The sequence below is a fragment of the Gymnogyps californianus genome, chromosome 14 (genome assembly GCF_018139145.2).
Source record: "Gymnogyps californianus isolate 813 chromosome 14, ASM1813914v2, whole genome shotgun sequence".
Taxonomy (NCBI): domain Eukaryota; kingdom Metazoa; phylum Chordata; class Aves; order Accipitriformes; family Cathartidae; genus Gymnogyps; species Gymnogyps californianus.
This window is the reverse complement of record NC_059484.1, coordinates 17,860,268-17,876,644: the sequence shown is the minus strand read 5'-3', so window position 1 is coordinate 17,876,644 and position 16,377 is coordinate 17,860,268. Positions and strand designations below refer to the sequence as shown.

Here is a 16,377-nt window from a genome sequence, read left to right as displayed (position 1 = left end):
TCGCAGGTGCTCCCTTTGGGGGTCCTGCTCTCAGGCTAAGGTGTACTGCGCTTATCGAGTGCAATTGCTTTCTGCAAAAAGACCATCCCACGTACCTTCAGATTCGCAAGTGGTCCCAAGGATTTCCTGCTCTCTTATCCCGTAGCTTCACAGAGCCTGAGCTGAGTGTAATGGCTGTGGTAGCTCGTGGGCTGGTAGCATTGCTCAGAGCCAAGCGTGATGATCTGATACTGGTTACTATAACGAGGAACTGGATTTCCCTGGCAGAACTGTTTTAGCTGTTGCACAGAAATTGAGAGGGAACACCCTGCCAGTCACTTACAGTTTGAATTTGAGAGGTAGCACTTGGCAAACTGGTTCTTGCTGGGGAGGAGTGGCACTTGACTGGGAATTACTGGTCCAAGGAGAGAGCTGAGGAGCTCTAGGCTGGTTTGTTTTTCCTAATGTGGTTGCAGAAGTGATAAGTCTTCTAGACTTAGAGAGGAAGCTGAAGTAAACCCCAAGGAAAAATGTAAATGGTGCAATTATGAAGGTAATGGAAATGGAGAAGTATTTTCATGCAACACAATGGAATGGGCAGTAATGAGGCAAAAATGCTGAGGGATAAAGACAAAAGACATTTCTTCCGGGATTAGAAGTGAGCTCAAAATTGCCAAAGCCTACTGGAAGAGGGGGAAAAAAAAAAAAAAAAAGCCTGTTGTAGCATTTCTTTTCCTTTAATAAGCTTCTTTTTCTGGGAGTCCTGAGTGTTCAGATGTAGCACACTTAGTGCCTAGTAACCCAACAAAGCTTTGATTGGTGGCTCTGCAGAAAGATTTTCTTTTCCTTGCAGGTTTCTAACCATGAAAAGACACAGAGATCAGTTGCTTCAGAATCCTTAATTAAACACAACAAAGAAGGGCAATTAGAGCTGTGTTTTGCTTCTGTCATACAGCAAATCTTGCAAACCTCAAAACCTTTTCCTTGCTTCAAGATTTATGATGGGAATAAATCATAATTATTCCTGTAATTATCAGCCTTAAGTGAACACCAGCAGGATTTTTTTTTTTTTTCTTGGGGGAGGTTTTGAAACCCATCCAAGAGGAATTCACTAACCTCTTTTGTTGTGCAGGAAGAAAAACAAAAACACAGGCGTGGTGATTTTCCCAGGCCTTGGCCGCCTGCCTCCCTGTCACTTCATGTCATGTCATTCCTCCCTCCCAGGTCCTGTGTGCCCGCTCGCAGCAGAGTAGCTCCTGTTGCGCTGGATGCCCTCCATGTGTGTCGTCAGAGCAGTCTCTGCCCAAAGAGCTGATAATAGACACAAGCAAAAAATAAGAGGAAAACTCTGAGGGGATTTGAATGCTTCAGAGGTCAGCAAAAGGACCAGAAATACAACCTGTCACTCAGCGTTCAGAAAATAAATGCTTGTGCATGTTGCATCTCTACAAAGCATTTCCTCCAGGGATCTTGGCTTTGTTTTGAAGGTTGGATGAAGTTGTGCTCATACCCAGCAAGAGGGAAGAAGTTCTTCTCTTCAGGCATTGAAGGTGATAGCATGTATGTGTGGTTTTTGCTGCTGGGAAGTCAGATGGTCCTGTCTGAGGACAGGACCCAAATGCAACGCCTGGGGAATGGCAGCTGCATAGAGTCCTGCGGGTCCTGGGCTCGCTGGAGAGCTGGTGGCAGGAGGGAGAACCACCGGGCAAGAAAGCCACGTGGTTTGGTGTATTGGGCAGAAACTCCTGATGTTTTTAAAGGATTTTGGGCAGGTGGTTTGGGAATGAGGCTTCCCAGGGATGTGCTGCAATCCAGTTTTCCATGCTGGTGTGATGGACGTGGCTCCTGCAGACAGTAGCAGCCAGGTGTCCTCTTTGCCCTTAGTGTGCACGTTCCACATTAACAGGCTAACATGACTGTGTAAACATCTGAGCAGGTTTCCCAAAATACAGCTGCATTTTCTTTGCTTTGGGGGGTTTTCCATACCCGGGTAAGGAAATGCAACAGTTGAAGCTTTTCTTGCAGAACTGGGGAAGAGCATTCCCAGCGTCAGCAGTGCAATGAGCAGGCTCCAAGCTGATTTATAATGCGGACGGCTGCAGGGCCGTAGAGGTGTCCCCAGGCTGTCTGAGAAGGTTTTTGGTTGCCACTAGATGTCCTTTCAGCCCTGCTTTCTCCCACCGCTCCTCCAGAGCAGCCATCAGGGCTGGGATCTGCTGGCCATGGCCAAAGAGCCACCGGACGCCAAAGTGCTGCGGGGCTGATGAGAGCAAGGAATGGGGGTGAACCCCGGGCTGCTGGGGCCTCCCAAACATCTCTTTGATCTCGCACAGCTTTGTCTCGTGTAGTGCTGGCTAATAGAAATGAGGATGCTTTGGATGCTCCAAACCTGACTTCTGGATGTGTGCTGGGTATTAAATACTTTAATACTTTTAGTATGAATTGGGGACTGTTACTGTGGCCCTGCCCAGGCAGTGACACTGATTAATAGAGGTGATGGTCCAAGGAGGCAACTTTGGAGGGTAAAACAGTCGATGACTCTATCTCAGTTTCACATGAGAGATGATGACCAAATGGTGGCCCGATTTTGTGCAGGTTTTTAGTTTTCTCTCTATGAATTTGCAGAAGCGGTCTGTAGAGATGGAGGGTCAGCCTTTCCAGAGGTATGTGGTGTCAGAAAGCACAACTAACAGTGCTGTGGGATTTTCCAAGTTGCCTGGATGCCTAGAATTCACCAAACAATTAAGATTTCTGTAAGGTGTGCATCGATACCTGCAAGCACCAAAAATCACTGCAAGCATCTGGAGCTCTGTGCTTGCAAGCGCAGCTGCAGCCGCTGCTCCTCAGGCGATGGCAATCCCAGTTGCTATTCTGGAGTAGGTTATGTCAGGTAAAGGAATTAGAGGAAATCTGCTTTGGGGTACTTTGCCAGAAACACGTGCTGGTTACAAGGATATCTGGGGGCTCACGGGGTGCAGCCTTTTCAAGGCAAACCGAGCACCTTCCAGGAAGCACTCAGCTCTTTGTGGTTTAGGATCAGAGGGAAATCAATGAATAACAGACACAGAGGGCTTCTGATAGAGCAAACGCAGAGTCAGTGAGAGCTGCGAACAGCAATCCTCAAAAATACCTGTATTTCCATTTGTGACCACACGCACCCCAATCCATTGAAGGGAACAAACTGAACAACAAATCCCAGCACGAGTGCTATGCATGGAACATCTACAGAGTGCCCAAACTGAGAGCTGCCCTGGCATGAAGTCAGCGTGGCCAGGGCTTTCAAGATGGGCTGCCTGTCCTGGATCCGAAGCCCAAACTCTGCCAACAGCCAAAACCAGCTTGCCTTTTTCCAAAGGTGCTGAGCAACTAGGAATAAGTGAGGTCTTTGGATGCTGTGCACATCTGGATTTAGATGCCTTATTTTTGGAAGCTGGCTTTAGAGGAAAAATGCCCAAAATATGACTGGTGTTTCATTTGACCTAATGAGAAGTGTGTTTTGGAGAGTGCAGGCTCTGTCTGGGCTTATATAAAGCCCGTTAAGCGATGTCAGGTTGCACGGGAGGCCCTTTACCCTTGGACAGGCGCAGCTCCCTGGCTGTGGATCTCAGCAGGATGGTGAGTCCTGGGGATGGTGGCTTTTTATTCACATTTGTTCCCATTCTCTACAAATGTGGGTCCAGAAGGGACCCAATTCTCATGTTTAATTAGCTCAGAGAGCATTTGTGTTGCTGTAACACTCCCTTCAACTTCCCACCTAGGGCTTGGGGGTGACCAGTGCAAACCCCCAGGCCCCTCTGATGACTTTACCATCAAGCCCCACGTTTGCTCCCACAGCCCTGATGAAACCTCGTTAGTGCGGGGCCAGCTCTCCCACTGCATGGATGTGGTCAGGAAAGGTCCCCATGCGTGTAGCAATCTGGCATGGCCTCGTGCCTTGATTTAGGGAGCTTGGGGAGAGCTGGGGCACAGCAGGCAGCTGGACCTGCCGAGAGCACCGCGCCGTCTCGCACAGACCACCAAGCAGCTATCGCTTCTTAATAAACTTTCTGGCCATCGCTGGCCTAGACCGTATATGAACAAGTGAAAGGCAAGTGGTGAAAGGATCTGTATAACATTACTAATCCCACATAGCGTTCTCACTGAAAAGGCAAGGCGGGTCTCCCCGCTATTGTGTCCTTTCACTGCAGCTGCTTGGTTCACCCTCATGCTTTTATTAAAATAAAATCCGATCGTGCCGTTTCTGAATGGGTGCAGCCCCTGGATGCCCACTGCCTAAGGGAGGGATGGGGGTGGCCACGAAGGTCTTGTGCACAGGGCTTGGTGCTCCATCTCTGGGTGCTCCTGGCTGCAGTGTGCCAGGGAGCAGCTTTGCAGGCTGGATGGGGGAAAGCAGTTGCCAACTGCGCTCCTTGGAGGCTCTGTTAAGGGTTTATATCCTTGTGATGTAGCATTGGTGCTTGAGTAAAGGAGCTGCGGGGTCTGCTTGTGCTGCTCCTGCACCCCGGGATGAAGCAGGGCTCCGTCTTACTCCGGCTTACCCTGCAAATGTTCAAGCTCTTAGGAAGGTAAATTCGTAACTGGTGAGCAGTCGGGGCTGGCTGGTGTGTGCTCAGACCATACTTCAGCGGCTTAATTTTTCAATCTCAAAGCACAAATGTATGGTCTGTATATTAGGGAGGTTGGACTGAATGGTCTCCTGTGGCTTTGCAACCTGCAATCTGCTGGGGAAAACAAAAGCAAACCTTAAGGTTGCTGCCGAATGTAGGTGGGGGAGGTACCTATGTATATATTTAGACGTTTTAGCAAAGACGTTTCAGTCTGAAGGAGAGTGGTTGGTGTTTTTTGTGTGGCAGTTACCTCCTGACACAGTATTTCCCTTTACAACTGCAGTATCAGGGACGGCAAGGGATGCTCCTCTTGTTTCTGGGAACTTAACAAACCTGCCTGGAGATGCAGTTTAACAGGCTTGGGAAAACCAGCTCAGAGTCACAGTTTTTTCTCTTCGTGGTTTCAATTCCTGTTTCCGAGAGTTGTTTTGTTCAAAGCTCAGATTTTGGGTTAAAGGGAATACACGTATCAAACCAAACAGTTCTTTTTCTTTAGTCTCCCATTCTTGCAAGTGGGGAAAAAAAAAATTACAATTGGTTTCCTCTGTGCCCAGTTTTTGCCGGTGGTTTTGGTCTGGCAGACAACCCCAGAGCTAAGAGTCATTTGTACAGGCTATACCCCGCGAGGTGCGAGTCACCGAGTGCTGCATTTGGGCAACTGGAGCTGTGCACAGCATTCCCAATGGAGGGTTAACCACCTCTTGTGCAACCGTATCAATACTTTTCCAGAAAATACATTGCCCAGTAGTTGCTAAATAAGCATAAATCTTTTCTTGAAGTCTGTTGGCGTGTTGAAATCAAGTCTCCTCAAGGAAAAACTACTGCTTTTGTTAAAATGTGACTCAAGAAAGAGGGCCAGCTTGGCTAGCCCATGGGTCCGGGTTTGCCTGGAGATCAGGTTCAGATGCTCAGCCTGAAGCAGCGCCTTGTGGTCGATATCCCCAGAGGTTTAATTTCTTAAATACTCTGGGATCTTTCTCAAGCTTTTTACTAATAGGCATCTGAAGCTTGTAGCTCCATCCTTGTGCAGAAGAGGAAAATACTTCAAAATCTAACAGCTCTTTCTCCTTCAGCTCTGCCAGGATATTATCACAGTAAATAAGTATATATAGTGTGTGTGCATGTGTATACATTTTTTTCTTTTTTTTTTTTTTTTGTCTGAGCTGGAGGAAACCCTTGAGCTGAAGCCAGGCATTGCCTTGATTATATAGTATAAGATCACTGTTGCAGGAGTTGTGCCCATCTCGGCAGCAGCCCCGTGCGAAGCCGCCTTTGCCCAGCTGGGAGCAGCTGGGAAGGAGAGCGGTGCTGTTTGGGGAACGCCAGGAGGTTTTAATGCATTTAAATTCTTGCTGGCTTTACCCTCCCTACCTATTGCTTTCCTTTTTAGCTGGGGAGCGGTGTAGGAATCTTGTTGGGTGCAAAGTCCCTCCCTTTGGGCGAGGGCAGAAACTGCACAGAAAGAGGAGAGGGTGGCTCACAGGTTTTTGTCGCCTGACTTTCATTGTACAACCTTCCCTACTCTAACCAGGATCTTGTCTAAATCACTGCATTTTACTTGTTTTTTTTTTTTATGGATCCAGAGTGGTTGATTGACATTTATTTAACATAACACTAGACTAGTGGCTACAGGCGCCTGGCATAGCCCTTCTTTATCTAACCAGATTCCTCAGTGTTTGAGTAAAGTCCAAATCCTAAAATGAGAAAGGGAAGTAAATTGGACTGGAATAATGTTTTCTAATTCCAGTATCATCAAGATGCCATATCTCTAAATCGGCTTCTCTGATTCAGTGTTTTTCCCCAAACCAATGCATCCACCAAAAAAAGTTATTAGAAGTGGCTGGAGTTCCCTGATGGCTTAAGGAAATTTAAGAGCAATTGTCAGCTTTTTCAAATATATTTTTTATTACTTTTTTTCATTTGTCTTAGAAAGAAATATGAAATCTGCATGCAACTTTCTAAATATTTCAAACATTTAAATAGCATATGATAATTTAGCAGTACAGTACATTATACAGAAAGATAATATAGGGAGACTTCCTATAGTATATTTACAAATGAAAAGGTAGTTTTGTTATTTTAAAAAGAGGAATGCACTGCTTAACATTGAAGTATTACATTCAAAATAATGAATATGTTGTATTGTGACTAAAACATACATAGGTATTTATATGTTTGCCCTATCATATTTTTCATAAAAAGGTACCTTTTAAAGGCTTTTTTTTGTTGTTGCTACAAATCTAGGAAATCATACACAACAGTCTTGAAGCTTAAAATGTCTCAGTACTGAAGCCACAAACTTTCTGTAAGAACTTCAGGTGGAAAAAAAAAAACCCAACAAACCAACATTTTCTTAGTAATAAAAATGACCTAGAAATGCTTTCTAATGCATGAAACGTTAAATGGGAGATATGGTACGCTTCACCTTGCAGCAAGACCTCAAGTCCATTAAAGAAGAGGTACAGAAGTGATGTTCATACTCATTTGACAATGTGCTGAGGGACCTCAGTTCTGCAGTTACAGCCACGACGTTTCAGTGGCATCTTCCCCGGCAAACTCATCTTTGGTCCCCGCTTTGCCTGACTAAGGTGGAGGCCGCAAACATGACAAACAACCACAGCACCAAAGCTTTCCCGCTGCGAAAGGGTGAGGGACACGGCTGTATAACACCTTTACAAACATTACTGTTTGTCTAATGAGCTTATAAAGCTCGATTGCAATCATAGTGAAGTATGAATGAATAACAATAAAAAAAAAAAAACCAACCCAAACCCAACTTCTTTAAAATGAAAAGCATGAGTTTTCCCAATCTCAGTACAGAGCAGACAGGTATGAAATCTGAAGTGCAACAGATGCTTGTGAAATCTGGAAGCCTTTTGCACGCGGCTATAAAATGTAAAAACTGACCCTTGGTAAAAAGTGCTTTATAATAATATAGAATTTGTGTCTTATGTCTGTGAGAGAGAAATAATCTTCTGCAGAGCCCAGTCCTACGCCAGCCAAGGGAGTCCGCTCCATTCCTCACGCCGCTTCCTCTTATTCTTCATAAACCCTAAACAGAAGGAAAGCCAAGAGCAAGATGTTTAAACTATGAATGAAACAACTCCCCTCCAAACAATAATAATAAATAATAATAAAATAATAAGAAAACCCACAAACAACAAAAAACCAGAAGCCAGATTTTTAGCCTTTGCTTAAGTAAATTGGAAAGTAAGTTATTGACTTCAGCGGTCACTGGATTGCTATCCATAAAGCATCTGGGAGGAGGATTGGACTTTAACACCAACACATCTTGCAGGTGTGCAGGGAGTAACACACTGCCATGATTATCAGGATACATAAGATGAAGAAATCCACATCTGCTAATACACTTTAACTGCTGGAAAATCCCTGTCTTATATACAAATGTTGAAGTATAGCATGAGCTATAGATAATAAATTCAGAATATCTGTTACGTTTGGAACAATATTAGACTCTGTTATTTTTTCTAGTTTATGTCCTGAGAAGACCACTTGACAGGCTTGCCTGCTGAAAAATCCTGGTTGTGCAGGCTCTTTGGGTGAAAGCAGTCTTCTGTGGCAGGGGAAAAACTAGGGGCAATGCTGTTTTGTGGAAGGGATTAGTGTCTGTGCTGCATAGCCCTGGCTTTTCCTGGGGAGCAGTGCAGCGGGTTTGGTACAGCTGGCACTGAAGGCACTGACAAATTGTTTATTTATTATGAGGACTTGGTTTAAATCAGGCTGCTTATGTCTGAAATATTCACTTGATGCTGCTTCAGCTGCAGTTGGTTGCCCTGCTTGCCCGGTTAGCAGTGTCGGGGACCTGCTGGGTGTGATGCAGGGGTGGCATGCGTCAGCGGGGCAATGCCAGCGCTGGGCAAGGCAAAGCAAGATAAAACACTGAGGGTTGCACTGCATCCCTTCTGCACACCCCAGGCTGGCAGCCAAAGCCATGGGGATGCTGGGCTCGCCATCTTCCCTCCTCTCCCTGGCAGCAGGGACAGTCTCCCTCCCCTGGCTGGACCGTGGGAAAGCCTCGAGCTGACCCTTATTTTGGGCTATGGAGGAGACCGCGAGCAGCACTGTCATCTGCAGACAGGAGCTCGTCTGCAGCACGTGGACCCTGGCCCTCACAGCCTTGCACAGGGCATCCCTCCTCTCGGTCTGTTTGGGAGAACCCTGCGTGTTTCCTGAATGCACAAGCCTGCGGCTGAGCATCCTTCATCATCTTAATGACGGCCTTATATTAAAAAAAACCCAACAAACAAAACCAGAGGAAGAGTGTAAATACGTGGTTATGCAATAGCCAGGGCTTCCCCACGTGCTCTGCTTATGGAGCAGCCGCAGGGAGCTGGCAGGGAATCAAGGGAGCCGGCCGGGGGGGCTCGGCACCCACCACTGCTCGCAGTGCCGTGGCATCGCCTGTGCCACCGGCCGCTGCGTGGCTGTGCCAGAGCTCGCTGGCACCCTTGGACCTGCTGAGAAATGGGGCTTGCTGCTCACTGGCCTCATTTGAGCTCAATTTTGGGGAGCAAATTCCTCATCAGTTGAGGAGGATCAGGGTTTGGTGGGACTGTACTGTGTGTGGGGGCTCTTTCTTGGCCATGGCTGGAGAGGTGGTAGGAGTTGGGCAGCTCCCCTTAATTACAGACAGGGACATCACCACTGGCCATCAACCATCAGGAATTCATGTTTCTTGCTCTCTCTCTTCTAGCTATGACTGATGACTTGCAAAAAAACCCCAAACCGCCAAACCCCTCTTTGCAAGGGAGAAGGTGGCAGAACATCTTACCAGCAAGTTACTGTTTTTCTGGGAATGATACAGTAGCTAGAACTGACAAAGAACTGCCTCATCAGATATTGACGATTTTGAGGTGGTGTGACAGGGCACTCTTTTCCTAGCTCTGCTGACTGCTTTCCTTGTGACCGTGTGGAAGTAATTTAGCTTTTCATCTTGGCTTTTTACCCATAGAAGGGAGGTGAGTGTATGTAAATAACTGAGAACATCAGCTGATGAATAGTTTAACAGAAAATAATTCCTATTTATAGTTGCAACAGCCTAATCTTAAAATAGAAGTGAGGACTGCATGTGGCAGGAAAGAAATAACATCAAGAACATCCATTTATAACTGTAATTTTGGTAATGAAATACATCCTCTGTGCTGGATAGAGCATTTGCAGTGTGTGCCTGTTCCTGGGCTCGCTCTGTCTGAACGCTGCTGATTGCCCAACTTGCCACCAAGATTTTCCCCCCTACCCACTGACCAAATTCATACTTACCTGCCTTTCTCTTTCCATACTCTGTACCACTTCAGCAGTCTCACTGTGTTTTGGCGTTTGGGGTTTAAGCAGTGCTGCTGCTCCCCTCTCACCCGCGTCCACAGAGTCACGCTGCAAGGCAAGCGAGCACAGGTTACTGGAGTCACGGGAAATACCAGTCCTCTGCTCCCACTCCAGGTAAACACCAAAATCGGTCAGGCAGCTCTCGCCCAGGCAGGCAGTGGAAGGGTTTTTCATGCTCTGTGTTTTATAGCAGATATTTGAGTTTATTGTAATAATATCGGAGCAGATCTTCGGAGCTGTTAGCAATCAGTGCAGTGCAATATTGTCCACCGTTATACTAGGTTGTAGCAGATGAAGACTTACCCACTGTTTTTAATTAGTGGGTTTGCTCTGCCTGCCTGATAGATATTGTCTTTTGAGCTTAATAGCTGATTTAATTAGGGCTCCTTCAGGCAACCACGAGGTCTTTGCATGAGGAGATGCTTCCCTTACACCCAACAATACTGCATCCAAGAGAAAAAGATCAGAACGGCTTCACTGATTATTTTTTCCTTTTTTGTTTGTTTTTTTTGGTTTTTTAGTCTGCAATATTTTACATACTTGCACGTGGCAGAGCGCCTGTGTGCCCAACAGACTCGTTCTGAGCCCCAGCATGCCGTCCTGGAGGCTTCAGCCTCCTCTGATCATAGGCTGATCCCACTCTCCTTGCCAGCAGCAGCGGCTTGGTGTCCCCTTTTTGTCAGGACAAAGCGTGCTGGGAGGCAAAATGTGGCAAAAGTCTTCCCATCATTTTAGGTTTCCTCCCAGAGGGCTTAGTGAAGCCATCTCCGGTTGGTCTGCCACAACCGAGGTGACACAAGAGACCTGGAGCTGCTTCCCAAGAGGATGGCTTTCCAGAAACGTCAAGACTGCTGTCACTTCTCAGAGCTCAAATTCAAGCAGTTTTCCATTTTTCTTATTAATTTTGTGATATTAAAAAAAAACCCCACCACAATTTGTATTGGAATAATTTGTTTTCTGGAAATACCATCCATCCATAACAGGGAAACACGGGTTTCAGTTTAACTAAAATATTATAATGGAATTATTTAAACACTGCTAGAAACATGAGTAAAATGATGGCAGAAAATCAGAAATATTGGTGCAATACTGATGGGCTTCTTTTGTGAATTGATTCAGAAAGGAGCTTTTTATCTTCTAACACAAGAAAAAGTGCCTTGCAAACTTTCTCAGCTCATCTCCCCCGGTGCAGAGGGGACATGCCTGACTGAAAGTGAAATGCTGCATGTTGCCTGCCTGAGCTCAGCTCAGGGTCTGGCCACGTTTCCTATTGCAGTGTTATACAAGGTGCTCCAATAGTTCTTTCCATTCAATTAACCTTCTTCCCGGCTCCCCTTCTCTGCTCCACCTCCATCAGGTGTGAGCTAAAGTCACAAAAAGATAAGGTGTAATTGTCGGGTTGTTTTCTGGGAAGCGGTGGAAGGCCTCCAAGAGCCTCTCTGGCTACAGACCTTGGAAAGGGAAGGGTCACTGCTAAAACCTACGGACTGTGTCGGCTCTAAGGGCGTTCTCGGCCAGCCCCTCTGGGGATCAGCATGTATGTGAGCAGGGGAGTTTTCCTACAGCTTTGAATGGGAGTAGAACCAAACCTTCATTGGAGACACAAGACACGCAAATTTTAAGGGACTTGAGGTCAGCATGAAGTTTCTCCATCCAGCAACCACTTTCTCGGCTGTGCTGTCTGCACTGACTGATGCCAGACTTTGGCTTGGGTTTCTCCCTTGACAGGCCAGAGAAGGTTTTTCCAGAAAGTGATGGACAAGCTGAATCGCAGGAGGAGAGAAGCAGGAGCGCCTCTGAAAAGCAGCAAGCCCTACATTTGCACCAGAAGCAGTGAAGGACAATTCTAGATTTACCAGAGCCTGCAGTCTAAGGAGGAGGAGATGCATGGTTTGCTTCTCAGGTGAACAACCAGGGCTTTTCTCAGGCTGAGATGCATTGCTTTGACACCACACATAGGTTTTTTACTTTGATGCTGGAGGCTGGACAGCAGAGGAGACATTTCCGAGGCAGCCCCATGGTTCTCTGTGGTTCCCGTGCAGTCCCTGGTGCTGCGGGCACAGAATTGGGTGGTAGTATTTTGGGGTGCCCTGAGCTGACTCACCCTGCTTTCGGGGATGCTGGTCCAGCAGACGTAAGGGAACGTGCCTAAGAAGAGGTGCTGTGGGAGCTGATAGTCTGAGTGAGGAGTTGTCTGGATGGGCTGCAAGAAGATGTTGAGAGGGATGGAGAAGGGACTGAAACACCAGAACTTACACCTCCAGTGAGATCCCTCCAGTGGGATTTGGGACGTGAGCTGGCTCCAGGGGTGTGTGCTGAGCTGTCCCTTAGCTGCCCAGGGCTTGGTGGCTGCAGCCTTCACCCACAGTGTCTGAGGGTCCCTGTGCCAAAATCCTCCCCAGTATGTCCATGCCTCCAGGGCTGCGACAAGCATCCCTCGTGACCCCCAGCGCCTCGTGCCCCCATGCATCTCATCTGCAGGGATGGTGGGGCTGCACCTCTGCCTACAAACACCCTGTCCCCAGGGCCACAAAGGTCCTGGCTCTGGTGCTTTCATCCCAAGCCGGTGCAGGGATTGCCATCCACCTCGGCTGTCCCTTGAGGACGGCTCCCAGCGGTGCCTGTTTCCCATCAGCTGCTCTCACCACGACACATCCCTCCTCTCTGGGATGGGGCAATACATGGAGGCGGCTTGGATCCTTTCAGGCAGAAAGAGTTAAACATCCCTCCTATTTTCTGCTGCTTTTCCTCATTCTGGGAGACAGATACACACACTATTACTGCTAGAAGTACTGTGAATCTGGGTAGGTTTTGACTAGACCGAGGACTCAGTTTAGCTGTCTCTTACTCTGTACCACAGCTCTGCTGGGGGGGTTATGGCCAAAGACAAATTCCTTCCTAAACTGCACCCCCATACCTACTTCTTCTCTGCCAAACATAATTTATATCATGTTTCTTCTATATGAAAAGATACGAGAGCTTTTGAGGAGGGCAAGAGGGACCCAGCTTCGACAACTCATTTTAGATGATCACTGCAGCAACACAAACTCCGTTGCAGGAATTTAGCTCTTCGGTGCCTTGTCCAGAGACTCCCGGATCAATTGGTTCTCGGAATATTAATTTCAGTTTGCTTTCAGTGCTGACTTCAGACTGCATTGGGGTAGCTGGAAAGGCAGAGCCAGCAGCGGGTCAGCCCTGCCTGCCCCGCAGGCAGCAGCAGCAGCGATGGGAGAGCGATGGGACAGCTCTGTTCCTGCAGCCACTGCAAACCCAGGGCAACCCTCCGGGCTTGAATAGCATTGCTCGGCATCTGCATAGCTATCCAGCTGGGAAAGCAACCGCTCGTGCACGGCGTTCCAGCTTTCCCGACTTTCTGATTGAAAGTGAAATGTTGCATTAATGAGACTTATTTTATAACCCCTGGCCACCAGCTGCTTTCGGGCAAATGCCTGGAGCAGGAGGTGAAGAGTTAGTGCTCCTCTACACGATCGTTTTGCTATTGAAAGGTCAAAGTAAAAGAAGCGAAGCTGCAAGGAACTGATTCAGACAGCGATGCTCTGCAAGCATTTTTCTGTTCAGGTCGCCATCAGCTGATTTGGGCTTCAGAGAGGTGAGTCTGATGTGCCCTGAGCTAAGCATTGCTCACAGCGATGCTGGTGTAAATCTGGAGGAAGCCTAAGGAACCTTGGCTCTCCATTCCTCCTCCATACGCCCTCCACCAAGTCTGGTAAGCCATTTCTGCATGGGCAGGATCAGGCTCCCGTGGTATCTCCTTGTTTGTGCCAGTCGGATGGGCAGGATTTGGCCCCGTGGGCATTACAGAGCGCTGGAGGTGGTACGCGGCTTGGCAGGACAGGACTCAGATCCTGCTGTTAAAGCACCTTTCTAAGATTAAGCGAATGGCGAACGTTCAGTGAGGGAGCACAAACACTGGAGTAAATCGGTCCTTGGCATTCTGGGGGTCTGGCTGCTCTTGGGACCCTTTTTCCCCCTCTTAGGTGGCAGAGGAGCTCAGTGCAGTCTTCTCGGCTAATCTGCCTTTCTGGTCCTTATCCAGCCCCACGTGCTGGTTGGATGGTGCTTTGCTGGGGGAATCTTAAGATATCCAAAACAAGACAGAAAAAAACCTGCAAACCACCCATATTTAAAATCTTAAAAAACCCCTCCTTTTGAGCCAGTCATCAGAGATGTCAAAAATCCCCGTACCTGCCTTGGTTCGGTTAGTCACTACATCACTTTGAGATTTCACAGCAGCATCGGTCACGGCTTGCAGCGGGACGGAGAGGAAAGCGTTTTCTACATGCTAGGTAATCCCATCGAATGCAAGGGGATGGCTCTGGTACAATGCAGGCGAAAACCTGACTCTGGTTGGGATAACTCTTCCTTGTAGAAACCACCGTGGACCAAACTCTGCTCAGGTTCTTATTCTGCATGCCCAGAATAACTTGAGTAAATAGTTCTGGATTTTACATCAGGCAGCTTGGAGTAGGATTGGTCCCGATCTTCACTTGAACTAATGATTACCCTTTTACTGCTACCTGTTCTGTAAATATTTCTTTGACCAAAAAAAAATTGTGTCGAAAAATGATAGCTGGGTTTTTGGTCAGAATTGCATGTTTTATTGCATCTGGTAGAGCAAATGACTATTCCCAGAAATTCACATGCCAGGGCGTGAGAAAAACAAAGAACAAAGAAGGAACTTGCAGTATAAGGTAAAACAATTCAGCTGACGGGGAAACAGAAAGCAATAAATGAAGGAAAACTTACATAATCATCTCTTCCACGCAAAATGGGTACCTCGGTTTTATTTCCAGCTTCCGTACGTTAGAGAATCTTATTTTAGGACCTTTTCTTGAACATTTGCACTTTACGCCTACAAGAGAAAGCATTTTCTCATGTGCCTGCAAAGCCTCCTGCATACCAAGCGTCCCTTCCCCGCCAGCCTATGTGCGCACACAAACTTCACTTTGGTCTTTCAAGCCTCAGTGGGAAAAGCTCAATTTTGTAATGCTGTTGAGCTTAAAAAGAGCAGTATTTTCTACGCTATATCCCAGGAAAAGGTAGTGACTCTCTGGGAAATATGTTTTAGAGCACTATATATGTTCTGAGGCTTCCTAAATATGAGAGCTTTTTAAAGTGCACCTGCTGTGATTAAATGTAATTGTATTTAACAAAAGGAAATGAAAGAGTCAGAACTTGCTTTAAACTGAGCAAGCAAATGCACATCTCGGCTACTTTCTCATTCACTCAGGTCTCTCTTGGACTTTGTAGGACTTTCAGTCATTTCTCCTTGCACGGATGCTGTGGTGCATTCGCAGCCAGACAAAAGCTGAGGGTTTGTTAACCATCATTTCTGTGCACGGCAGAAAATGCACACTGGCACACTTGGTGGAATTTGTGCTACCCCATCAAATCCGGCTCTGCTCTATTTTCCCTGTGAAAACCACCCTCGGTTTTGAAGGAGATATTCGAGCTATATTCCTGAATAACAGAGAACACGGCGTGACCTCCCACGCCGTGAGCTGGGGCTATTTGCCTTGCAATGAAGACACAACTTTGTTGCGTGTATTTTACCTCTACTTCTACCTTTAAAAAACTCACAGCTACCTCACCCCACAGATTCAATACATCACTCCTTCCCGACATGCAGGGGACAGCTAAATCCAACTCAGGGCTATCAAGAGGCAAATAAAAATTACTGGAAAAGTAACCCCCCTGGAAAAGAGGTTTATGTGGGAATAAGCAGAATAAACCAACTTACCTTCTGCGCTGGCTAAGCACATGGCGATGAACAGCAGAAGCAAAGCTGCTGTCAGGAGCTTCATGGTGAGACAGCAGGTACCTAAAGAGATGCCGGGGATTTCAATGTGTTTGCTCGCTTCGGGTTCGTCCCCCCGATCCCCCTGTCCCCGGGGCTGGATGTCGCCAGGGAGAGGACAGCAGAGAGCGGCTCCCGGCGGTGCTGCTGCCCTGTCGTTGCCTGCGCTCTGCCTGCGCTCTGCCTGCGCTCTGCCTGCGCTCTGCCTGCGCTCTGCCTGCGCTCTGCCTGCGCTCTGCCGCTTTCCTCCCCTTGTCCTCTTTTAAAACAGCTCCCGCTGCCCTTGCTCCCGGCTCATTAATATGCAGAGCAACTCCACGGCTCCCTCAGCTTCCTCAGCCCCGGCGGGGAGGGAGGGGACCGGGCACCCCGCGGCCGCTCCTGCCCCGGGGGACACCCCCCCCCCCCCCCCCCCCCCCCCCCCCCCCCCCCCCCCCCCCCCGCCGCCACCCTCCTCCCCGCCGCCGCCCCGAGCATCCCGGGGGTGGGAGCGCAGGCGATGGGGCGGCTGCTCCTGCCCAGCTGGGACATTTCTCATCAGGAGGAGGTCTGCTGGGGGGGGGGGGTATTTGTATGAATGGGGCTGCTAGGTGGAAAAAAAACTCCGCTTGCGAGCGCTTCAGGGAAGCC

The 16,377-nt window shown here is 47.8% G+C and overlaps 1 protein-coding gene across 1 annotated transcript; it reads right to left on the bottom strand.

Moving 5' to 3' along the window:
- Nucleotides 1–6,512: 6,512 nt before the first annotated feature.
- On the bottom strand, nucleotides 6,513–15,873 carry CXCL14 (C-X-C motif chemokine ligand 14). Its single transcript, XM_050905422.1, has 4 exons — nucleotides 15,691–15,873; nucleotides 14,697–14,802; nucleotides 9,867–9,977; nucleotides 6,513–7,638 (listed from the first exon to the last, which is right to left on the bottom strand). Exons 1-4 carry the CDS (start codon nucleotides 15,752–15,754, stop codon nucleotides 7,623–7,625), a joined length of 297 nt encoding a protein of 98 aa, XP_050761379.1. The 5' UTR covers nucleotides 15,755–15,873; the 3' UTR covers nucleotides 6,513–7,622.
- Between the last annotated feature and the right edge of the window lie 504 nt (nucleotides 15,874–16,377).